We start from the raw sequence: 25,518 nt of genomic DNA, 5'->3' as shown, positions 1-25,518 counted from the left end.
CTCCTTACCCATCATCTAGAGAATCAATTCATCATGGCTGCCACTGAGGTAGTTCCAGGTCATTTCCCTCCATCAGGAACCTTCCCAAGCTAAACTGATCATTTGACCGCAACCCGTGATAATAAATGACCGTCATCATGAAGAGGGTTAGATCTGATTTTTGGAAGTAGGGTTTTTCCAGGTACTTATTATAGTACGTTTATTGCCTAAAGTATATGGTGGTCCACACGCCCCTAGTTTCGAGAGGCACTCGGAGTCAAATCCATTTGATCCACCTGGAAAAAAGGTATAAGAGTTCACAATATCAACATTTTCACCACTTAACCTTTCCATCAGACAGCCCTTTAGGACAAGGAACTATACCCGTTTATCATTTTAAACTCTCCAATAGATTTTTTTATCGAAAATAGTAATTTTGTAGAACAGGGGAGTGTTATTGTGTGACTCAGGTGTTTTAAAGGGTGAGTAAGGTTTCATAAAAGTCCCTCAATAACACAAGCAGTCTGTTTGAAGCTGTGGTGGACCAGTAACCGCCTTGTTCTGAGGGGAAAAGTGACTGTTTTTGTCAATGGAGTCTGGTAGCTTTGAAGATAGCACAGTTAGTGGCTGTCTTGTGAAAATGCTCTAGAAATAGTGTACTCTTAATCGGATTTATTTTTTTGAGGGCCCTTTCTTTTACGTGGCTAAAATAAGTTTTGCTACTGCTCCAGGTCCCAGGAGTGCATTGCTTTGCATCTGAGCTGCTACTCTCACACAGTCCCTCTCCATCTGAACCATCCATGTAATATTTAGCAATCTTTAATCTGCTCCTGTATTCTCGTCCTCCTCTCCCTCAGGATCGTGTCTACCCTGATCTGCAGCGTCTGCTGGGCCAGCAGGACGGCAGGGGGGGGGTGGGGAGGGACGTCCAGTGGGAGCAGATCCTGTCCAGAGCGGCCTGCCTCAGAGACATCTGCAGAGAGAGGTCAAACACACACACACACACACACACACACACACACACACACACACACTCACACCACTCACACTCACACTCACACTCACACTCACACTCACACTCACACACACTGGACGTGGCCTTAGGCTGGAGTTCAGAGGTGGAAGATGTTTTACTTAAATAAAGTTGCGATATTAAATTGAAAATGACTCTGTAATAAGTAAAAGACTGCTGTATCTGAAAAGTATTGGCTTCAACTTAAAGTTCTCATGTCTAAAGGCCCATATGTCATATTTAATTATATATATATATATGGCATTATCAGATTCTTAAAATTGTTGCATCAAGCATTATTGTACTGTTGCACAGAAACAATGTTTTAACTGTAATGTATAATTTCATTGTTTTGTAACTTAAACTGTTAGTCCAGTAGTTTCAGAGATGCATTGTGTAAAAGTGTATCATGTGTTTTTTAATGCAAAATCTAAGTATCTAAAGCTGTTTAATAAATGTAGTGGAGTAAAAAATACATGATCTCCCTTTTAAATGTACTGGAGTAAAAGTATTAGGTAGCATTTTATGGTTTGTACTTGATTACAGTACTTGAGTAAATGTGCTTTGTTCCCTTTCACCACTGGTGGAGTTTAATGAATACAATAGGGACATTTGTATGGTAACCTAATATATATCATCTCTCGGAGGATTGTCATACATTTTACATTATTGCCAACGTGCAATAATGTAAAAAACGAATCAAAACAAGGTCTACGACAGCACTGCTGTGCAATATGTACCTAGTTACATTTATAATTATTACTGGCTGCTTTCTTAGCTTTACAATGTTTAATACTGTAACAAGAATCTGTAAGTAACTCTGCGCAGTATATCATGTCTCTGTTGTAGTAGCTTTTACCCCACTACATTCTTTGTGTTACACTTCATTTATTTGTATAAATACTGCTACTGCTGCTACTTTTCTACCCAAATGTGGACTTGGAATAATGTGTATTTTCAATACTATGTGCATGCTCTTTACCTAATAGTGTTTTATTGTTTGTCTCCATCTTCACTTTTGCTGTAACAATGTAGATTTCCCCACCGTGGGACGAATAAAGGAATTCTGATTCTGATTATGTGTAATAACATTTCCGTGTGTGTGTGTGTGTGTGTGTGTGTGTGTGTGTTAGGCCTTACCAGCATGGAGGGGACATGCTGGCTGCCATCACGCTGACTCTGCAGCAGTGCACCAGACCAGACATGGCAACCCCCGCTGCTCTCGCCCTGCAAGGACTACAGGAGCTGTGCCGGGCAGAGGTCACACACACACACACACACACACACACACACACACACACACACACACACACACACACACACACACACACACACACACACACACACACACACACACACACACACACACACACACCACACACACACACACACACACACACACACACACACACACACACACACACACACGTAGTTAATGTTTACTGCCTGTACAGACATGTAGACACTGAGGTTACCTCCTGTCCTGCAGGTGGTGGACATCGTCTCGCTGTGGAGGACCCTCGGCCCCCAGCTGAGCTCAGACCCCCGTGCTCAGATGGTCAGAGTGGTCTCTGAGCTCCTGGCTATGGTTCCCCAGCTCAGCGTCAAGTCAGAGGAATACCAGGTTTCTGATTTCTAAATAACTACTTGATGCAAAAAATATTATCTAGAAATGTCACATGTATACATTTTTCTGCATAATGAATACTTTAACTTTTATATTTAAAGTACATTTAGCTGATTATACTTAACTTTGACTTTGGAATGCAGGACCTTTACTAGAAATGAAGTATTTTGACAATAATGTATTTTACTTTTAATTCATATGAATACTTCTTCCACCACATCTGTCACTTTTTAAAATGATAGAAGACTTTCCTGGCTGCTATCATTTGCATTCAGATTTTTTGCAAATCAGAAAGCTACTGATCTTTTGACTGTACTCTAACATCAACATTTTTCTTTTCAGAAATTGAAGGAGGAGGTGGTCAGCTTTCTCTGGAATAATGCTGTGAGCAAGGTCAGTGTCGTATTACGGCTGTGTGTGCTGCAACACCTGTCCTATTGTGAAGCTAAAAGGTTGCTAACATATTACAAAAGCAACAACACTGATATAAAATGAAGTGAACATGTTAAGTAAGGCACCTGTTGAACTGACCGCTCATTCCTAAAGCTGGATTTATAAAAAAAATTTAATACACACACACACAGTTATGCACACAGTATACAGGAAGGTGCACACATGTGTTGTATACATATTATGTATACAATTATCAGTTTATCCAGCTTTACAGATGTTGCTTTCAGGGCACCAATAGTCTGATAGACTGAAGTTTGATAGACATGTTTAAAAAGCATCTATATTCCCTGCATTGTGCTTGTATTTCAAATGTTCCTGTATGTACAAAGCTTTGATAAAAAACATCTTAAAAGCCGGATGTTTGTTGCTGTCACAGGATCCAGAGGTGGCCAGCTGTGGCTACAGAGCTTTGGCAGATTTTCCTGAAGTGGCCCACACAGTGAATCTTCTTCCTGAAGCAGTAAGACTCCTGCTGCCCTCTCCTAACACTCTCTTTATTACATTAGATTTTATCAATTTCTTTCCGCACCAAACTTATATTTGTGAATTTTGTTTAAAAAAAAAGGTAGTACAGACTGTTATTTGGGATATTATATCTTAAATTCACATATGGATTAAATATCTCAAATATGACACCTAGGTAAACTGTGAATACAACTAATATTGAATCAAAAGAAGCGTTAGAATTGTGTAAGGTAAATATTGAAATAAAGAGCCGGCCAGCTAACCAATCAGAGCAGACTGGGCCATGGTTTCAGACAGAGGGTGAAAAGAGGTGCTGCATGTTTTTGAACATTAAAGCATGGAGACATGTCACTAAATACAATGTTGAACATTAGAATGGCCATAATGGGGCCCCTTTAAAAGATCCACAGCTCTTTATCCTAACGGTGGTAGTACGTTTTGCATCTGATATTATGGGATGTTTGGATAACCTGCTTATATCATCATGTTGGTTCTGATGCTTCTGTTGCTCTGCAGGCCAGACCAGCTACAAAGGCCCCTGACAATGAGGAGGATGAAGAGGAGAAGGAGGAGGAAGAGAAGGACCTCTCTGTTCCTGGTCCCTCCTATGTGAAGCTGATGGCTCTCACCCCTGGGTCTGTCCTGCCAGGTACAGAACTGAGCTCAATGACAGCAGACAGACAATATCCAGGATTGTTGTGGACATTTCAGAATCAGAATTCCTTCATTTGGAAAATACGGTATTACAACAGCAAGAGTATAGTGTAGATTAAGTAAAAAAGTGTAGACGTACATATTAGTATAAACAAATATTTAAAGTATGCACACAAACATATAACAGATAAGTACACCATGGTTAAAAATACTTGACCCTATAAAAGTATTGAAATATTGAAGTAGCTGGTGATGGTTTATACAGCACTGGGGTTTACAGATTGTAAATAAATAAAAATAAAGTGCACAAGGGTATATTGCACACTGTTGCTAAAAGGGTTAGATATCTGCTACAGTTTGATCGTAGCAGTTCAGTCTGACATATTTTAAAATGTTCTTCTCTGATTTTGTTTCTCCCCAGCCTTTGAGATCTTCCTGACCTCGCTGGTGAAGCAGGAGATGAGCCAGATGCCTCGGGGGGTTTACTTCTCTGCCCTGAGGGGGGGCAACCTGCGGTCAGACCAGGGGAAAACAATGGCCGGAGTTCCATCTTTCATGCTTAAAACCTATGAGAAGAACAAGCAGCCTGGGCTGAAGCCCGGCCTGGCAGGTGGGCAGAACTGTGCAACAGATGTAGCCTTCCTGTTTGACGCTTTGTGTTGACATTCTATTCTACTGGTATTTGATTGTGTCATTCCCCTACATATTTGACACAGATATGATGTTCGGATCAGACAGACTTGCAGAGATCCTTCCTTTAAAGATAAATGTCGTTGCTACAGCGCCACCAAAGTGTCATTTATACACATGTCAACCAAATGTGGTGCAATGACACAAAGTTCAGGAGATTTGACCTTTGATTCTGGAATATAAGCCCTGCCAAAAGCGCTTGAACAAATGTTGACGGCTTAGCTGAAGTAAAACGGTAGGAAAAAAAATCTAAAACTCTTTTTCTGGCTTGGTCTAGAGATGTCGGTCTAGCCTTATCAACTCTATACATTGATCCTATGTTGCTGTGTTTACAGCTTGTTGTGGTTCAACTCTGGCTCCAGCTGTCAAAAAAATCTATTACGGTTGACATTTTTATGCTTCTTCCTGCCTTACGCACTCACAGATTAGTGTGTTTGTGTGTATGTGTTTATCCATCTGTGTGTGTGTTGTTAGTGAAAATTATATTTATGTCTTACCCAGCGTTGTAACCCAATTTGTATTTCTGTTCTTTGTCACTTTAATTACCTTTTGAACATTTCCTAATGATTTTAACGTTTTTGTGAAGCACCCTTAACTGCCTGGTTTGTTGACCTGTGCTACAACCCTTCTTGCAGCCGGGCTGTTGCTAAGCTACGAGCTGCCGGTGCAGACGGACCGTGAGGGCAGAGCCATGGATCGCTTCCTGGTCAGCCGCAGCCGCAGCTACCAGCTGACCCTGGCAGCCCTGATCCATGAAGTACGTCTGCATCCTGCCCTCACACTCCTCCTCATGTTAACCAATTACATTCTTCACACAGTTCAAACTCCTGCTGGTTGTTTCCGCAGGTGAACATCCAGCCGTCTGAGTGGCACCGGGCCCTCCTGCTGCCCCAGGCCTGGAGGGGCTTCATGAGCCGGGCCTTCCACGCCGCCCTGCAGGTTGGTGACATCATATTTCTAGAAGGATTGGTTGATACTACATTACAGTTTACCCCACAGGCCATAAGACTGTTCAACTCCTGAGCTCTGTGAAGTGCCTTCATAACTCCATTGGTCTGTATGCATCTCACAAATGTATTTATTCCTACAAGCAGTCATTTATTTCACTGTACAGTATTTCATTTTACATTCTCGTCTTTATCTTATTCTATTTTAAATGTCTCCTACATTTAGCTTATTCTATTAAGCTTAGTTGGGGGTTCGGTGCCTTGCTCAAGAGCACCTCGGCAGTTCAGGAGATAACCTGGCACCTATCCAGGTACCGCTCACAGGTAGTTCCCATACCCGGAGTGGAACCCGGGCCGTTCCTAACCACTATGGGAGCGATAAGATTCTGCATTTGACCCATGCTAGTATTAGCAGTGGGTAATCATTATGCACAGGGACTTAAAAGTAGTGTAGGGGGCGGCAGGGGCACCTCTTTATTAAAAAATAGTTTTTCATCATCACATCTGTTTTACATGGTTATCTGTTACTTTTGTTTAGGAGGTATTTTGAAAAGATTTGCCATCATGTTGTCCCTTTTTAAAATACAAGACCATTTCAATCCCAACTCTATGTCTTGTCTGAGTTGAACTGAATTCCCTGCATGGCTTTCCTTTGTGTTGTGTTCAGGGTCGACATGCTGATTTGGGGATGCAGCAGAAGCAAGGCAAAGAAGACCCCCAGGAGATCCAGTACAAACAGCACTGTGCCTGGCTGTGGTGAGAATACAAACACACACACACACGCACATGCACACACACACACACACACACACACACACAAAGTGAACTACTAGAGATGGTAAGTGGTATGATGTAGTAAAGGGCAAAATAAACCAAATGGTGATACTTGTTTTTTTGTGTTATCTTATTCATCTTTTTTTTCTTAACTCAACCTTTTAAGAAAAAGGTTGTGAAATAAGTGAACATCTTTCAGTTTCTCTCAAATGTATCTAAGATCAGAATCAAGTTTATTGCCAGGTACGTTTACACCATAGACTGTATATATAAAGGGTTTACACATACAAGGAATTAGCTTTGGTATCTGGTGGTGCGAACATAAACAATCTGAGAAAATAAGTTGCAATAGTAGGTAAACAAATAAATATACAAGGATAATAAAACAATAAGTATTTTTAAGAAACAATTTAGCATGGGATAGGATACTAAAGACAACTATTTACACCACATTTAAATATAACTATACAAAGAACCTTAAAAGCTAAAAAAACACTTAAGAGAACACTTAGGATAAGGAAAATATGACAATATATGGCAAACTACAGTGAACTACATGTATGTAAGATTACCAAACATATAACATTTCTTCAGGACAGGTGGCAGCATTTCTAATTTCATTCCAAATGTTGTATGCACAAGAGGGTATGCACAGTTACAAATAAAGATGCATCATTAGAATTATCAATGTGGGGAAAAAACTATGCTTTGCTATTAAAGGTTTCTTAATTTACCATTTATTGTAGACATTTCATCATCATCATCATCATCAATTCCATCTCCATGAAAGTATCTGCAATCAATAGATGCATACAAAATATATGTTCTTCTTACCTTACACTATATTTGTGTTATTTTAACATAAACGCACATTTTCAAACACACAGAGCAAAGAACAAACAGTTTGAATACATGCCCGTGTTCCACATCATTTCATTAGCAGGAGAGAGTCCTCTCATAATGCACTTCTCTTTGTCTCCTTTTTGAAATGACTCTCCTCTCCATCTGTTTCTTCTCAGGGCCAGAGATCAGCTGACAGACGTCATCAAAACTGCTACAAAGTGAGTCCTCACAGAAACATTGTTGAGGGGATCTGAAGGTCACACCTTGATAGAAATGTCAGTACTAACAGTGGTATGTTCTGTGTGTACTTCAGGGACAGTCCGGTGGTTCAGGGAAACTCCATCCTGGCTCTGAGCGGCCTGGCTTCAGTGCTGGCTAAATATGAGAGCAACCTTCCTGCTGACAGTGAAGGCAGCCTCAGGGTGAGAGACCCACTGTTTTACTGTCTGTAGACACAGTGGCAGGAAAAGTGTGTGAGCCCTTTGGAATTTCCTGGTTTTAGCATGAATTGGTCATTAAATGTGAACTGATATCCATATAAGTCACAAGTATGACAAACACTATCTGTTTTATCTAGTAGCACGAGACTTCACCTATGGTTGGCTTGATGAAGGTTCTTTCTGACTGTAGGAGCTAAGTCTAGTACTAAAACTGCCTTTGGTTCTCGCACACATTCCCGCTATGGAGGTCAAAAACCATATCCGCTTTTGGGGTCAAAACTCAACCAATCGCATGACACAACACCCATGGCACCCGCAGTAAATAACTCACTCTGGTGACAGCTTGTAATAAGACCTTGACGGGTATGGACGAGTCTTAAAAACATATTCCAAAGTGGGGAAATTATGGTTTTATGGAATTATACTGCACTCATCTGCAAGTAAACTTCATCCTGATGAATAATATCTGGTTCTGATGTAATGCATCACTGATGACTGGTTGCCTCTCATCTCAACAGTACAAAGGCACACTATTTGAAAGGAAGCAGGATTTCAAGCTCAGACTCTGAACATAACCTGGTCCGGATGCCATGGCCATCCAGCCAGGTTAAAAGAGAGCCACCTTCGCAGTACGGAATACTCTGGCTTTAGGCTCGACATACCTCGCTAACACACTGATCTGGCTTGGTAGTATACCCCCCAGTTCTCTCTTGCTTTCAACCTATAATCCTCTACCCCACTCAGGACTGTTTTTTATTGTTTTTATTCCTCTTATTTTCTTGTAAAGCGTCTTTGAGCACTGGGAGTAGCACTGTATACATATGATGGATTCCTATTGTTACTATTCATTCATATCTCTCCTTCACTGTCTCTCCTCTGTAGGCGGGGCCAGAGTTCGTGCCCACTGCCTCCTGGTTGGCCATGGTGCTGAACACTCTGCTCAGCATCAGCAGCTACCGGCCCTCAGGACAGGTGTTCCCATGGTTCCTGCACGTGAGTCTCAGATACTGTAAATGTATACCAGGTCACAGCAGATAGTCCTTCTGAAGTTTTAAGTTTTGCAGGTCTCCCTTGAAAAAGAGATCAATGATCTCAATGGGATTTCACCTGGATAAATAAAGGTTTTGAATTTAATTTAATTTAATCCAGTGTTCAATCTTACTCTTGATATACCATTGAGGCTTAAAATACAAAACCATTAACATCACCTGTTAATATGTATATTAAATCAATGTAACAACAAGGGTTAGTCATGCTTGATAAGGTGATTTTGGTTGTTGCATCATGACAAAATGAAGAAATACATTTACTGTAAGTATTCACATTTTTATTTCTTTAGTTTGTACACATTTAAAATTCCAACATATCATATTCATCACATTTCAAATGAACTTTAAAGTGAGTAAACCAGACGTTTTAGAATACATTTGTTTTCTTTTCAAAATGACTTACTTAAGTAGTTATGGACAATAACTGACAAATCAATAATAAAAATACTGCCTTGTTGTTTTCTTACAGGCATCATTGTATGCTTTGTCTCTCTGTGAACATCTAGTCCAAATTTGGTCTGATCATTATCTCCAGAGATACATGGGCTTAGGCTGCAGGCCCCCTTCAGAGGAGCCTACATGTTCGAGGTTCCAAATCATTTAGCAGGAAACATTTGTTATACAACCATCCATTTCATAAAGTAGAAATATGAAAGTAATGAAAGAACATGGTTGTGCTTTGTTCTAACTCGGGTAGGGGTATCTCAAAAACGAAAGCCTTTTTGTTTGTTCCTCTACTATATATGTTATTCTCTGACTTGTAATGTATAGATTACTGGAATATACTGCTGTGTTGTTTGACTGGCAGAACCAATCAGTTGTCCCCTCCTCGCCCCCTGTACAGCGCTCCTACTCGGGGGAGAACACGGCGAGCGCGATCGCCCGCTCCTGTGCCAGCCTGGCCCTGTCCCTGCTGGTCCCGGTGCTGGTGGTGTGGCAGAGGGAGGGGCTGCTCCAGGTCCTGTCTGCGCTGCAGGCTGGGCTGCCGGGCTCCAGCTCCGCAGAGGACTCCCAGGCCCTGCAGTTCCACTCCGGCCTGGCGCTGGGCATGGTGCTGTCCAGCCTGCACCAGCAGCGCCTCAGGTCTGTGGGGGTGACGCAAACACACGTTGTGACCAGAGGGGGGGCTCATTTTAGTTCAGGGGCCACATACTGCACAATCTGATCTGTTCACATTTAATGAACTATCATTTTACAACACATTTTGAACAACCTGAAATGTATTCAGAAAAACAGGTGTAATTTCAACAATATCATTCCTCAGTTTATCATTTACACATTCATTACAACTCAGTATCTGGGGAACTGAACAATATAGTATTTTACTTTATGATCAAAACTACTTTGTAGGTTCAGTAATCCCACTTCCTTGAGAATGTATAACAGTTAAATTAATTAAATTAAACTGTATTTACAGTTAATGTCTTTTCTGTAATTTTTCATCCCGCCAGATTGAACCCTCTAGAGGGCCGGTTTTGGCCCGCGGGCCGTATGTTTGACACCCTTGCTGTAACCCATCCTTAATACTCTGTCTCTCTCTGCTCTGCAGTGACGTCTCGGTCCAGAAGGACACTGATGTCCTCCGCAGCGCTCTGGATGCTCTGGAGGGCAGCGCCTTCAACCCCGACCTGGAGTACAAGTCAGTGCTGAGCCCTGACACGTGATGTGAAGTGGGGGAAATCATATTCTGATTCCTTACTTCATGCATAGAAGTCCTAAAATCACACAGTGAACATTCAAGTTAAATCAGAAATCCTTTATTCGTCTCACAGCAAAGGAACAACACAGACTAGCTTAAGATAAGACTTTATTTATCCCGAAGGAAATTGTTGTGCCGAGTTACAGAAATACAATAAACACAGCAGCATACTAGTACAACTGTACACTAACAGTGCAGTATAAAGAGCAATTCAATAACTACAGGAAACACAGACGGTCACATAATTAATGTAAATATTAACTTCTATGCAGTGCTGAAAGAAGTACTCACATCTTATACTTAAGAAGAAGTCATAATAAAGCAGTGTTTGCTTTATTATGACTAAAGCAAACACTTCAAAATGATACTTAAGTAAAAGTACAACATAATTTGCATCAGAATATATTTAAGTACCACATCTAAAAGTGCTCGTTATCCAAAGTGGCAATTTTTTGAATAATATATATTAGTTGGATTAATAATGGATTCATGTGTGTCTATCATGTTGAGTTACAGCTGGTTAAGGATGAGAGAACATTGAGAACTAGTATCTCCATCCATAACAGAACATCATAGTGTATTAGTTGATTTAGTGTTTGTATTAATAATATAAACCTGCAAAAGTAATTAATAACATTTGCTGCCAAAGTGTAGTGGAGAGAAGTATGAAGTAGCATAAAATGAAAATACTCCGGTAAAGTACAAGTGCCTGAAAAATGTACTTACAGTAAGTGCAGTGCCGAGTACTTTTCCATAGTTACTTTCCACCCTGAGGCAGGCACCCGTTAACTGATTACAAATCAAATAAGTAAACATTGGCCAGAATTCTCCACTGTAAGTCAAATCAAACTTGAGTGAAAGTACTTTCAGCAGAATGTCAAAGTATTCATTATGCAGTAATCTTTGAGATTGATGTTACTTGTTATAAACTTCCCATAAGCCAAGGCGATGTACAAATGCTCAGATTTGTACCACCAGTATGGAAGAACAATACAATACAAAGGATGCATAAAAGCTACAACATGTGACTTTCCAATGAACCCAGTGTTCTGACCTTGAGTCTTCCCCCCCCCCCCCCCCTCAGCACGGGCTGTGTGCTGGGCATGGGTCTGGTGCTGGCCTCTATCTGCAGCAGTAGACAGACGGAGCAACAAGTCCACGTGTCCCAGACCCTGGACAGACTGCTGTCCACCCTGCAGGACAGCAGCGGGCAGGGGCGCATGCTGCAGGAGGTACACCCCTTCTCTCTCCCCCCCCCCCCCCCCCCCTCAGAGTGTTTGCTAGCTTTTGATAAGAAAAGTGTTTGTTATTTTGTTTCTTTCTTCAGTTAACAGTATGTGTTTCTCTTTTGGTGCAAGTTTGCTTTTTGAGGAATGTTTTTTTTAAATAACAGACAACTCACCTGTGGATGGCAGAGAACTCAATGCTTCATAGTTTGTTCAGGTTCTCCCTTTCTATCATCACGAACAATGTTATATATTTGTACATATTGTAGCCGATTTGCACTAACTCACAGGATATATTTGAATATGAAGCTAAGTACTGTACCCAATTTTTGTATGTAAATAGTTTATACATTATACATATATATTTATACAGTATGTTATATGTTTAGCAGATTGGTGTACAAGAGAGTATTCTTATTTATTCTGTATATTTTATAGTGTTTATAAACTCTTCTGAATATATTTATTTTCTACTGTGGATATGTATATATTTTCTTTAATTTTTAATATTTATTTTAATTGTATTTGATTCTATTTTTAAGACATTTTTGTAATTGACTGCCAAAATGCTCCTGTGAAAAAACGATTTCCCAACTTACTTTACTTAAAGTAAATATCTATGTATCAAATACAAATTCACATCATTTAGAGTTAACCAACACTCGCTGTGAGGAGCTGCTGTTTGAACATGTTTCACACAATGCTGCATCAATAGTCAAAATCTGTAGTGAAACAGAAATAGTGTTTTTACAATAACTAAGCTGTAATAAACCTGAAGGCAGCATAATAGATGTCGAGCAAGCAGGCTGAAGGTGTATGGTATACTTTAGATAAAAAAGCCTGAATTCTTATCAGAAAAAGATGTATGGTTGTGTAATGGTATTATAATTTTGTCTTTGAACATGTGTGTATCCGGCAGGTGTTGGCGTACTCTGTGGCGTGTGTGTGTGTGTCGGCCTTCAGCGCAGACATCATAGACGCTGCCAAGGCTGAGGAGGTCATGACCTCTCTGCGCACCCTGACCGAGGAGAGCCAGCAGGTCAGCAGCACCATTACAGTAGTGACTTATACTGACTTATAGTAGTTTAATGTATATTCCAAAAAGGCATTGTTTGACTTTGTAAACTGTAAAATTAGAGAAGACATTAATTGCAATTTTCACAACTTTTATGTATTTTGAATGTATACATTTTATACATTTACAAAGGCAGGGTGATAACCTAACCTTCTTCCTTACTAGTTCCCACTTGTAGTAGTATGTGGTGGTACACCTATTTATCTTAAGGAATGTCAGGTTGTCATAATGTTTTGTAAAAAGATAGTTCATTAAATGTGAACATTTTCAGAATTGTACTTTTCTGCACTCAGACAAAGGGAAGGAGTTGTGGTAACTCAGAGGTTATTATGCTGTGATGTCACTGCTCCGGCCCCACTGGGGATCAGATGTGTCTGTATGTGTCCCCTGAACTCAAATGAGCCCCCCTGTTCTAACCCCTGTGTCTCTGCGTTGTAATGTTCTGTCCAGACCCCAGGCTTCTCCTGGCTCTGGGGCTGGTGGTGCACGGCCTGTCCATGTCCGGCCACGGGAAGGCCGAGGACATCCAGCCCCGCCTGCTGGCTGCCTGGGTGAAGATCCTCCTGGCAGAGGTACTACATCTTTTGAATTATGTTCCTATGTACTGCTGCTCTATATACAGGGGTGGGAAGTAATGAAGTACACATACTTTGTTAGTGTACGATGTAGATGTTTCTGGTATCAGTACTTTACTCCCTATTTTATTTTTCAGGCTCATTCATTTATTTTTAATCTGCATTCGTGGCATGATCATCATTATAGTCATTGCTCTCCCTATTTCCACCCTGATGTCATACAGAAAACACCATCGGTGTGCATTCATCATTTCTTGGTTTCCTCTAAAGAAGAGGGACCAATGGCAGCTTAGCTCGAGGCGTTTCCTTCCATCATCCTTCAGTAGGAAGCAACTTGCGGCGCGTTCTCTCAAACTGTGCCAGTAAGCCTATGAAGCATTCCAACGGGGCAAGGCAGAAAGCAGCAGGACAAAGGGCTAACGTTAGGGAAGAGGCAGAGACAGGTGAAGTTATTGAGACGACTGAGGACAGAGACGTGGGAGGCTGTGGCTCAGTGGATAGAGCGCTGAACTTGGAATCAGGGGCTAGCAAGTTCGAGTCCCACTGCAGTCAGCATGTCGTTGTGTCCCTGAGACACTTCACCCCACATTGCTCCTGTGGGGTTAGCCACAGTACTGAATGTATGTGAGTCGCTTTGGATAAAAGCGTCTAACAAGTGAACAAATGAAAATGTAACATTCCTAATGACCCACGGCCATATATGAGGGAGATGTTCTATAAAACAGTTGGTAGTTATGGCTACTTTTTACTGAAGTACATTTCAAAGCCCATACTTCTTTGTTTTTTCCTGAGTAAAGACGTTTAGTCAGTACAACTTTTACCAGAGTACTTTTAAACACGAGTACCTGTACTTCTACTTGAGTCTAATTTTGCCCTCTCTGATTAGATCATGTATTTACTACATCTCTTCAAGGGGGGGGTTCTCATAGTGAAGAATTTCTCTCACTTGATCAATCAGCTGATTATTTTAGGAATAGAAAAACGGATTGTTTAGTCTTTAAAATGTCATCAAATTGTTAAAAACAGGTCTATCCGGTTGATCAAAGTGTAAGGTGATGTCTTAAATGATTTATTATTAAATGAAGCCGTAAAAAAGCTGATTCTTTCTTCTTCCTTGGAGAATGCACAATAATCAACATTCAAAACAGGCTTGTTTTCACTAACAGTCCCTTAGCCTGTTGTTGTGGGACCTCGTAAAATACAATGAATAACCATAGAACTTAACATGAAGCATTACTCAAACGATTAGTCATTTATCACTAATGTCCACTATGTTTGTATATGTACATGTATGCGGAACTGCAGGACGGAGTCCAGAACAAATGTCCTTACGGGGACAATAAAGTATATCGTATCGTATCGTATCAAAAAGTAACCGATTATTCTCCTGTTGATTGAAGTCAACTAATCGATGTCGGTCTTATTCCTTTAAGACATCTGAAAGTAGCCAGGATTCCTGCTGTTTAAAGGTTCAACTTTACAGTATCTGCAAAATAAATGTACTTCCCCAATGTTCTGATTGGCTGTGTGTTTCAGGGCTGTCCCACAATGCAGCGGCTGGCTGCCGTCAACGGCCTGGTGGCGCTGGTGGGGTCTGAGAGCTACCTCTTCCAGGTGAGGAGTCCTTCAATGCTACATGAGAAATGATTTACTTCATTTCAAATATGATTTGATGAATAGTTGGAAGAGTTGTCTTTGGCTTTGGTATTATTGTGATGTTTCTTATTAGTGCCATGATTTTCAGACAGAAATTGCTACTAATTTCAAATCAACTTTCTGTTAGAGATTTATCTGGCAAGGTATTTATAGTTCTAAAACAAATGATGTAAATGTGGAGTATTGTCGTCCCCTGGTTGGTCCTCTTTTCTTTTGTTCCACTTTTGATGTATTTGTTTGTCTGAAAATGAAAGGCTCTTACACTGAAGATGTTGGTGAGATAACCAAAGAGCAGGTTTTTTGAACTGTGCCATACTTAATGGATCATAACATAATGGAGTATAGAACTAATCTACAGATGCTCCTGTTTGAATAAGACCAAATGTATCACTTGAGACACACCGAGGCCAAAATGTGTCTGCAACTGCGAGGTAAGTCACCTGAGAAGGTGATGAGTCAGCAGCCAATGACGGTATACATCTGTTAATTGAAATAGGTTTACCCCCAGTGGTGACGATGATATGAAGTTCTTCCTCTACTGTCAGTGTTATTGAGCGCTTGTCTCGTTGAACAGCAAACCGGTGAGCTGGAGCTGTCCTCTCCGCAGCAGAAGCCGCTGAACAGGTGATCCGAGCCGTCACAACAGGTACGGAAAATCTTAACAAGTTTCACCTTCCCTCTCTAATTATTATTTCTGAATACTACAAGATGTCAGAAGTCATTTCAGAAACGGACACTATTTCTGATCATTGTTCCATTTCTTTCTGTAATGACTAGACTGTTGATTCCAACATCAGGCCAACACCTCCATCATTCAGGCTGATAATGTTTCTGATTTCATGTGTTCTGTAAAAGGCTCATTAGTACCACATGTCCAGAATCCATTGGAGATCCTTTCGAACTCGTTACATTGGCGGGTGTTTGATCCACTCCAGATGTGTTATCTATTTTTCAAAGAACACTTATCCCATCAATGTGTAAGATTGTTCTCATGATTGTTCCCCTTGGATGATTTACATATTCATTTAGGCAACTGTAATTACAATGCCTATTCAATGCGTAAACCTGTAACACAATGTTTACAGTTTGTAAGTTGAGTCTGGCCCTATCATAATGTACACTTCCTTCAATTCTGCTACATTATGTATAGTGACTGTTGTGGATTCAATAGATATCTCTATAGATAATACAGTACATCCTTCACTTTGAATGTATACATGTACTACCTTCATACTGTTGAATTGTATACTCTTTACTGTTTTTTGAATGTTCTACTTGATGTTACCCTTTAATCCATGTGTGAGGTCTTATCTACCTGCTGCCTTCTGTTTGACAAATGTCCCAAATTGTGCTGAATAAAGTCCATCTGATGTTTGTGCAGATCATCACCTTCTCTGGAGCCATCGGCCATGCAGTCCAACAGCGCCTGTCTGCTGGGACACCTGCAGCTGGCCCACATGTCCACCAGTCACCGCACACAGCCGGTAGAGCACAATCTGCTGTCTGTCCATAAGATGACTGTCTGCTGTGATATATCTGCTCCATGTCCTCCTGTCCTCAGTTCCCTCAGGACTTCAGTTACCTCTCAGAGAAAAGTCTCTCAGAGCCATCATTGACTCATCACAGAGGCAGGAAGAAAAGGTTTGTTGATTCATTATATTTCCTTCCAATTCAGTGTGTCTGTGGCGGTGTTTTGTCAAAAATGTATGTTTGTTTAATAAAGTTGAACTAAATAGAATGTGGGGAACAAGTGCTGGTGGAATTCCTTTGTTTTATTTCAGTTTCTAATGTGTGGTTCTCTTAGACGTTTCAAAATGATTCCTGTCAGAAACTCTTCCCATCTGTTATCTAAGATAGAAAGACAGTCACTTCAAAAAGGATTGTGGTCTAAAGGTATTACAACAGAGGAGAAAATGAATATCAGACTTAGAAATTGTAATTACCAGAATGTATCTTTCTTGTTGCCTCTTGGGGCTTCAGTCTCAAACTGACTTACTTTACGCTATATAATACCGCTTTATTTGTTATAGCGCTTTTCATTACACTGGGGTGCAGCTCAAAGAGCACCATGGCACACATCACAATTAAAACAGAGAAGACAGAAACTTAGGACAGACGCTATATCTTTTTTCCCACACCATGCGCATAACAGCATGATATATAACAATTAACAGTTTAAAAAAAAAAGATACGAATTATAAGATTAAAAGAGGGAGTAGTGGCGCTAATAAACGGCTTTTTTCTTTTATTTAAATAAAACTTATATTAAACCGTTGTGCAAATAAATAAAAACAATATAAAAATAATATATAATGAAAATTAAAACACCATTTAAAAGGGGTCGCAAATAAAAAGTGTCGCAAATAAAAAGATGTGTCTTCAGCTGTCGTTTAAGAATGTCCACTGAGTGAAATACATTTATATATATTGCTGCCTCTGCTAGAACGTTCTTCTTGCTTTTATGAATCTCCAGGTCCAGAGTTTTCCCCTCCATCTCTGGTGAAGACGGCTCTGACCCCGTTGGCCTCCGTTGGATCCAGTTTCCAGTACCCCCCCATCAACTGGAGCGCTGTGCTGTCCCCTCTGATGAGACTCAGCTTCGGTAAGTTCTCTGAAGAGTTCTCTGAAGAGTTCTCTGATGTTCCTGAGGAGTCCGACCCCCTCTCACGTCTGTTTCCTCCCCAGGAGAGGACGTGCAGCACCAGTGTCTGTGCCTCGCATCCTGTCAGGCTCAGACTTCCCAGAGTGCATCTCTCTTCCTGGGCTCCTGGCTGGCCCCACCTCTTGTGCACAGCCTCAGTGTAAGTTCTTCTTGAGTAACATTTGACATTGAAGTAAGTGCTTTTTGAGTGTAGAAGTTAATCATTCGACCAATTAATTAATTCAAACTTAATATTTTCACATTCTATTACCCGTTTTATCAGATGAAAAAATATGTTACTTGTAAAATGATCCTAGTAAAAAGAACCTTTTTCTCCACCTATTTCACAGATGAAATGTATTATAAGGAACTTAGAAAGACAATTCTGGCAATAATAATAATAATTATAATTATCTAGGGGAACCTAGACATAAGATGCACGCTTTAATCTCCAGCCCTCCCGTTGGACCTGACTCTGGTGATGTCTCTCCCCCCCAGCTCCTGACCCGGGCCCACCTGTATGAGGGTCTGGGTCTGTGGATGAAGCATGTGGCTGAGGACAAGCTGCAGGTCCACACAGAGAGTCTGGGTCTGCAGCAGTTCCAGGATGACCTCCGACCCCAGCGCCTGGCCCTGTGCCGCTCCCTGCTGCAGGGCCTGGCTCAGGCCATGGCCCTCCCCAACCCCCCCAACAGCTGCTGGACCCTCCTCTGCTCCACCACAGAGAAGATCTTCACCCTGCTGCCCAACCACATCCAGGTACAAGGCTGGATACTTTGTCATTCGTTTTATTCCACTCATGGTAATTATTTCAAAACAAAACATTTACACACAGCATCTATGTCTGTCCGTCCTGGGAGAGGGATCCTCCTCTGTTGCTCTCCCAGAGGTTTCTCCCATGTCCCCTTTAAACTGTGGGTTTCTCTGGAAGTGTTTCCTTGTACGATGTGAGGGTCTAAGGACAGAGGGGGTCGTATTGTCATACTGATATTCTGTACAAACTGTGAAGTCCACTGAGACAAATGTAACATTTGTGATATTGGGCTATATAAATAAACATTGATTGATTGAACTGCTTTCCAACTCATTACCAGCCACTAATTCAGGTTTATTTTGTGCAAAACTAAGTTGAATGAAACAAGTTTGAGACCAACATTTCCACTGCTTCAGCTCTTACATTAAACACATCAAATATTTTCAGTGCCTCAACTTCAAATCCCATACAACCGCTCTCATGCAAACAGTTAAACATCATCAGCTGTGATTCCAGAGCATTCACAAAGATTTTGCTCCCATTCCTTCTGCTTTTGTTTAGGATCATGAAGTGGATTTGTATGTGGGAATCGCCAAATGTCTGTCTGAGATGTCTGATGCAGAGATCGACCGGATCACGAAAGTAACCGAGGTACATTATAAATGTGACAGGGTTAAGAAAAAAGAAAATACATATGCTAACAATTGCTGAGATAAATGTTATAGTGTATTGCTTGTGTCTTAAATACAGTGAGTATTTTAATTATTGTTTTGGTCTGGTACAAGCTAGAATTGCCACCTGTAATGCTGGAAATAAGTTGTATAACACATACTCTGTTGTGAATATAATCCTATAAATGAACTTTGCTTAGACCAGCAAAACAAAAGAATCTGAAAAGTTTGATATTTCTCCCATGCCTGTGAGCTCTGTACCAAGCTCAAGCTGGAGTCAGGGGGTGGTTAGCCTCGCTTAACATAATGACTGGAAGCATAGGGAAACTATGAAACTGTTAGCCTGGCTCTGTCAAAAGTAAACAAATAAACCTACAAAACTCGCTGGGTAAACATGTTGTCTTCTCTCTGTTCTGTACAATGCCTTAACGCCATGAATTGTAGAAGAAAGTGTTGAAGGAAGATCATTCTGATGGCTTCATTTATTTGTTAGCCAAAACTACGATAATCCAAATGAGAAGTGGTGCATGCAGGTGGTTAGCACTAGCAGCCTGCCACATGAATACTTTGACACTATTTTGGGGAGCAAAAAGAACACTGTACATTTGTAAAATAAAAATGAATACTGTAGTAAATAAAGCTTTGTGCTGTTAAGGCTCAGATGGAGAAGACCTGCTTCGTGCTGGCCTACCTGACCTCCCAGGGCAGAGTCCCCCTGCTGGGGCTCAATGACGTCATCGCGGGGGTGCTCCAGGGCTGGCCCCAGCACAGAGTCGGCTGGCTCCTTCTGCAGACCTTCTACCAGTGTCGCCTAGCAACCAACCCTAACACAGGTCAGGAATAAGTCAGCTCTTTATGCGTTCACATCATATTAGGACAGTGGCAAAACAGACTATCCATTAAAGAGAAATGATAATGCTTATTTTAAGGTTCATACAGCCAAAGGTTTCTACGAAAACATCTATAGATGCTTAAATGTTTGATAAACACATTTTATTTTTCATACCGTCTGCCTTAATACACCTGTATTTCTTATTCTGAAACGCTCCGTTTTTGCGCCCGTCTCTTAAGGGGTCTTATGAAGCAGTTTCTGATTGGCTTGTAGTAGTTTCAGGTAGTTCTTAAGCCTTGGGGTACTGGACGGTGGGAGACTTCATGTGAGATTTGTAATCTGAATGTTTAATCTGAATGATTGATCTAATGTTTTCCCACAGATTGCTTGTCTTACTTTACAGTTGGTAGGCACACCAGATAGAAATGTATGTTAAAAATGTATTGGTACAATTACTGAAGGTTTATTTTTTGTGATATGTCCCCTTTTAAGTTTCAAGTTCTTAAAAAAAGGCTATTTCTAATGCGACCACTAGGTGACACCAAAGTCAATCATTTCACACTGATTTATTTATTAGCAAACAACACAAAGAATGACTACATTTATTTTTTCTGCATGCAAACCAATACGTGTGTCATCATTTTTACAGTTTCTTGATTTCCATCTCCAAGCGAATCCACAGTTTGAGTTGTTTCTGTTGTTCTAGGCGTTTCCAAACGAATGGAGTGGCTTCTGGAGCTGATGGGACACATCCGAAATGTTGCCTACGGTGCAACCCCCGTCACATGTGGAGACACGAAACAGGTATGTGTGTCAGCCCTGCTGCAAACTGCAGTGTGATTTCTGATAGAGCTGGCAGTGTTTAGATCAGGGATGGGCAACTTTTGATGGTGGTGGGGGCGGGTTGACAGACACCTGTCAACCCGCACTCTGCTGTTCCTCAGCGCAGCCCCCCCTCACTCCCGCTGAAATTATGAATGAAAAGCGTATAGTAATCATAGATAACACGGCAGGGTCCGTTACAGTTTGTTTTCATCTGATTTCAAATAAACAAAGTCTTGGTGTTTAGAATATTAAACTTGTTTTGCCAAATCCAGATGATAAATACGACTTTGAAGCTTGTAACGGCATAATTACAAGCGGTAACTTAACGTCACAGCAGGCATAACAACAGCCGGTGTTTCTTGTGAGTGTTTCCCCGGGAAACAAACACAATACACACAAACGCGTCACAGATTATTTCGCGGTATTTGGCTGCCGAACGAAATCATGTACGCAGCTCGCAACGTAACTAGGAGTCTAGTGGACGGTATCAGTACTATAAGTAAAAAAAAAATAATAATAATCTTTTTTTTCTTTCTTTTTTTTATTAATTACGTTGTTTATAAATTAATCTGAGGGCCCCAAAAAGAGGAGGTGGGGGCCGCATGGGGCCCCCGGGCCGCCATTTGCCCATCCCTGGTTTAGATGCTACAGTTGATATTTCAGCATGTAGGTGTAAAGCTCGGGAAATCTGTCATTGCTGGGGGGGGTTGGAATGCAGCCCAGGTCTTGTCAGGCCTGTCCACTAACATTTCTCAAATACAGGTTTTACACTTAAAGGTGGGGTAGGTAAGTTTGAGAAACCGGCTCGAGATACACTTTTGTCATGGAATGCTCTTAACATCCCGATAGCAATGAATATCTTAAGTGCTTTGACAAAAAATCCATAAAAAAATTCAAAATCTGTGGAAGCCGTAATACTGTAAAAAGCACGACCAATCATTTTAGCCGGCCCGGCTAAAATAACTGGATGGCCTACCTGCCTGTCAGCCTTCCATCTGTGCACAAACTTATGTCGTGCCCTCATTGGTCATGTGCGCGTTCGTGTGTGTTGGAGGAGGGGCTCTATAATGGAAGTGGCACATTTTTTCCGGCTGTGTATTTTCAAATTCTAGCGCACTCGAGCCGGTTTCTCCAAAATTACCTACCCCACCTTTAAGTACGTCATTTAAAGTGAAATAAACATCAAATGTCATGGTCTGGGCAATAACCGTACATATTGTCGCAATATTGAGATTCGGGTATTTGTTCAAAAATGTTGTGTTATTTGATATACTTATCATATATAATAATAATAATCAGATCAGAAATCCTTTATTTGTCCCGCAACGTAACCGCCCTAGGTCTGTTACAAATTCCTTTGGATTGCGTTTTGTTAAAGGACAATTCCAGTTTATTTGAACTCAGGCCTTATTTTTGTAGTTAGTGACACTGATAATTGTAAACATATTAACATCACTACAATAAAAACCGGTGTTGAAGCTACACTAAATGTCGGGCAGATTGTAAATGTCACTACCACCACGACAATAGCTAGTACTATAAAAAGACTAAAGAGGCAATAATAAATCTGAGTTACTCTTTCCAAACTCAGATTTCTTGTGTTCTTGTGCAGGCCACAGACTTCCTGTTCCAGGTGTTTGCTGCAGCTGTGGTTTCCTGGGGAGACCACTCCATGCCCCTCCTCTTTGGCATTAGGGCCCAGTGGTTCCCGTGGCAACCTGACTCCAAGCCCCAAACCCTACCACACGGTCTGTACGGTGAGGAGTCCTCCACTGACCACGCCCTGCCGCAGTGCCTACTGGGAATGCCCCACAGCCTGGCTCTGCTTCTGAACAAAGAGCCCTGGAACATCCAGACACACAAGGTGAGGGTGTTCTCTACTTTGATTCACAAACTATGACCTCACTGTGGGCTCCTTTTGATGTGTGGGTGTGTGTGTGTGTGTGTGTGTGTGTGTGTGGTGTGTGGTGGTGTGTGTGTGTGTGTGTGTGTGTGTGTGTTTGTGTGTGTGTGTGTGGTGTGTGTGGTGTGTGGTGTGTGTGTGTGTGTGTGTGTGTGGTGTGGTGTTGTGTTTGTGTGTGTGTGTGTGTGGGTGTGTGTGTGTGTGTGGTGGTTTGTGTGTGTGTGTGGTGTGGTGTGTGTGTGGTGTTGTGTGTGTGTGTGTGTGGTGTGTGTGTGTGTGTGTGGTGTGTGTTGTGGTGTTGTGGTGTGTGTGTGTGTGTGTGTGTGTGTGTGTGTGTGTGTGTCAGTTAGACTGGCTTTTCAGCATCACAGAAGGTCCTGAACAGAGTCTGTCGGCCACAACCATCAACACAGCCAAAGGTAAAAGAAACACAACATCGTACATACACAGTTTTGAAATGTATATCCATAAAGCTGAGGAGACGGTAGGGTTTCAAAAGTTGTTATTAAATTACACGGTATGACATTTCACTCTCAACAGAAATGTCTTAGTCCATGTAACAGGATTTCTTTTAGTGCTGTACCATGACAGTACCCTGCTGCTCTCAGGGACCAACAGTGATGTCCTGACTCATGTCCATTAAAGTCTGTCAGGCTTGTGACGAGGCCAAAGATGTACACCAAGTTATAAAGTGGTGCGGTGATGCGTATGTATGTAGGCTGACCCAGAAGTTAGCAACGCAAAGGCTCCCTCAAAAAACAGTGGGATGTTCCATTAGAGTATTGCAGGAAAAAAGATCTGTGGCATGTTTATAATGCTTACTTGATTTCCTCAGCAGGATAATCTACACATAAAAACACGTATTTTATGATTTTAAAAGTGTAAATGAAATTGGAAGAATAGAAAACCTTAAAGTAAAAACACACTACATCAAGGTCACATGACTTCGCGTCACCAAGGCGGCTAATGTTAGGTGTGAAGTACTCACATTTAGTCACTTGGTAGCAACCACAGTTTTTATGACATATAGAAGCTTCGGACATTCACCAGTAGGGAATATACTGACGTATTTAATGTTGTAGAACAAAACCTAACATCTCTTCAGCTTGTGTTAATGAGACATTATTTTAGACTTTTTTTTAAAAAACGTCATCTTCAAGACAAGGGAACGTCATTCTGGGTTTTAGGACTCACTGCTGAACCACTCTATTGGAGATGAAAAAGATCCCTATTTGTATTGTCTTAGCTGCCATCTTACTCAGGGAGCTATGAGGGATAATGGATTGAAATTCGACTCCAAACAAAACGAAATAACACTAAATAAAACCATACAGGTCACCAAGTATGCAAAAGATGGTCTTTGTAAATGTTTAATGAGGAATGAAATGCATTCACCATGGATGTTGGGCATCCAGGGTAACATATGTAATGTAAACTGTTAACAGAAAACTCCACAGGGAAACACTGAGGCTGATTGTTAGGACACTGAGACATAACAAACACAGCACATAGAAGCCCATGCAGATGGATTCACATCATGAATTCACAATAGCAAACAACAATCTGTCACGGATGAAAAATGTGATCTTCCTTGTGTTCCAGCCGCCCTGCTGGCCCTCAAGTCCTCTGCCGAGTTTAAGAAGAAAGTCGTGTGGACCAGAGCGTACGGGTGGTAGCCCAGAGGAGCCATGACAGACTGTTACCGTGGCAATGCTTACAGGTGTTCTTCACAAATACATGGCTTATTAATAAGCTCAGATTGCTGGACATGTGTGAGGCTCTCTGCATCAACATGGAGAAAGTGAAGCTCCACTTCATCTCATACAGCGACATCAGAGGAATGTGCTCCAAAAGAATATATTCCAATAAAAAGATCTTCAAATACACAACATATTTAATGGCGTTGAATTTGATTCTATGGCTCTTCAGTTCAAGATCTTCTATTAATTATAGTTTTAAATGTTCGAGCATCTTGATTCACAACAAACTTGCTAAAAAAAGTAACAGCACGCATGGTATTTTATAAAAAAATAAACTTCCGAGGGAATTCCTGAAGTGAGTCTTAACGTGTCATTTCATTTTCATTTTCATTTTCTTGTTCCATTTCCCCAGTTGGTGCTGTCTCTCCTTCAGTAGTTGCCAGACTGTCACAGTTGCCCCTAAAAAAAGACAACATTTTTGTCAAAGTCAGGAAAAAAACAGTTTGTGGTTTTATCTATGGTTGTTTGAAATGATTACCAAAAACAACTGCAACAAGATGGTTGTTACAAAAAGAATAATATGATGGTCATTATATAAAAGGAACCTCTGATTCAAGACTCTACCCAATATGTATCTTTCTTTACATTTGTATGAGAGATTGGAATTGTGCTTCTTTTATTTATCTGCTTTGGTTTAAAATGCAACACAAGATGGTATAGAGCAGGGGTGTCAAACTCAAGGCCCGTGGGCCAAATCCGGCCCCCGACTTCATTTTATGTGGCCCGCAAGAGCTTGCAAAGAATATAATACGTTTGTTATACGGTTACATGCCACTTTACAGAAGCAGGTTGCCCATAAACTACATGTCCCACAATGCATTTCGTTTTGTGACATGTGCACTGAAGAGACTTGCAATTATTTGCCGTAGACTTCTGCTTTCAGACGTAGTTAATTATGGAGTTATTACCCTATCCCATAATAATCCAATGCAGAGGCAATAATGTAATAAACATAATAATTTTATTAT

At 41.0% G+C, this 25,518-nt stretch overlaps 2 protein-coding genes across 2 annotated transcripts in view; one reads left to right on the top strand and one right to left on the bottom strand.

Moving 5' to 3' along the window:
• Window positions 1-24,679, top strand: part of focad (focadhesin) — a 51,722-nt gene extending 27,043 nt beyond the window's left edge. Inside the window, 34 exon segments of the mRNA XM_034130899.1 lie at window positions 837-964; window positions 2,125-2,251; window positions 2,481-2,615; window positions 2,961-3,011; window positions 3,448-3,531; window positions 4,053-4,185; window positions 4,612-4,800; window positions 5,516-5,637; window positions 5,727-5,819; window positions 6,495-6,583; window positions 7,621-7,662; window positions 7,758-7,866; window positions 8,767-8,877; window positions 9,778-10,016; window positions 10,483-10,572; window positions 11,717-11,864; window positions 12,778-12,897; window positions 13,384-13,393; window positions 13,396-13,505; window positions 15,045-15,122; window positions 15,739-15,810; window positions 16,546-16,572; window positions 16,574-16,648; window positions 16,726-16,778; window positions 16,780-16,805; window positions 17,638-17,766; window positions 17,850-17,965; window positions 18,304-18,564; window positions 19,121-19,210; window positions 19,886-20,063; window positions 20,769-20,866; window positions 22,500-22,751; window positions 23,137-23,209; window positions 24,393-24,679. Coding sequence (XP_033986790.1) covers window positions 837-964; window positions 2,125-2,251; window positions 2,481-2,615; window positions 2,961-3,011; window positions 3,448-3,531; window positions 4,053-4,185; window positions 4,612-4,800; window positions 5,516-5,637; window positions 5,727-5,819; window positions 6,495-6,583; window positions 7,621-7,662; window positions 7,758-7,866; window positions 8,767-8,877; window positions 9,778-10,016; window positions 10,483-10,572; window positions 11,717-11,864; window positions 12,778-12,897; window positions 13,384-13,393; window positions 13,396-13,505; window positions 15,045-15,122; window positions 15,739-15,810; window positions 16,546-16,572; window positions 16,574-16,648; window positions 16,726-16,778; window positions 16,780-16,805; window positions 17,638-17,766; window positions 17,850-17,965; window positions 18,304-18,564; window positions 19,121-19,210; window positions 19,886-20,063; window positions 20,769-20,866; window positions 22,500-22,751; window positions 23,137-23,209; window positions 24,393-24,466 — 3,732 coding nt within the window. The 3' untranslated portion in view covers window positions 24,467-24,679.
• Window positions 24,134-25,518, bottom strand: part of hacd4 (3-hydroxyacyl-CoA dehydratase 4) — a 16,894-nt gene continuing 15,509 nt past the window's right edge. The window contains exon 7 of the mRNA XM_034130898.1: window positions 24,134-24,949. Coding sequence (XP_033986789.1) covers window positions 24,861-24,949 — 89 coding nt within the window. The 3' untranslated portion in view covers window positions 24,134-24,860. The remainder of the gene's footprint in view (window positions 24,950-25,518) is intronic.

Source organism: Trematomus bernacchii, unplaced genomic scaffold (genome assembly GCF_902827165.1).
Source record: "Trematomus bernacchii unplaced genomic scaffold, fTreBer1.1, whole genome shotgun sequence".
NCBI classification, from domain to species: Eukaryota; Metazoa; Chordata; class Actinopteri; order Perciformes; family Nototheniidae; genus Trematomus; species Trematomus bernacchii.
Note: the sequence above shows the minus strand (reverse complement) of the source record. Positions and strands in the feature narration are given on the sequence as shown.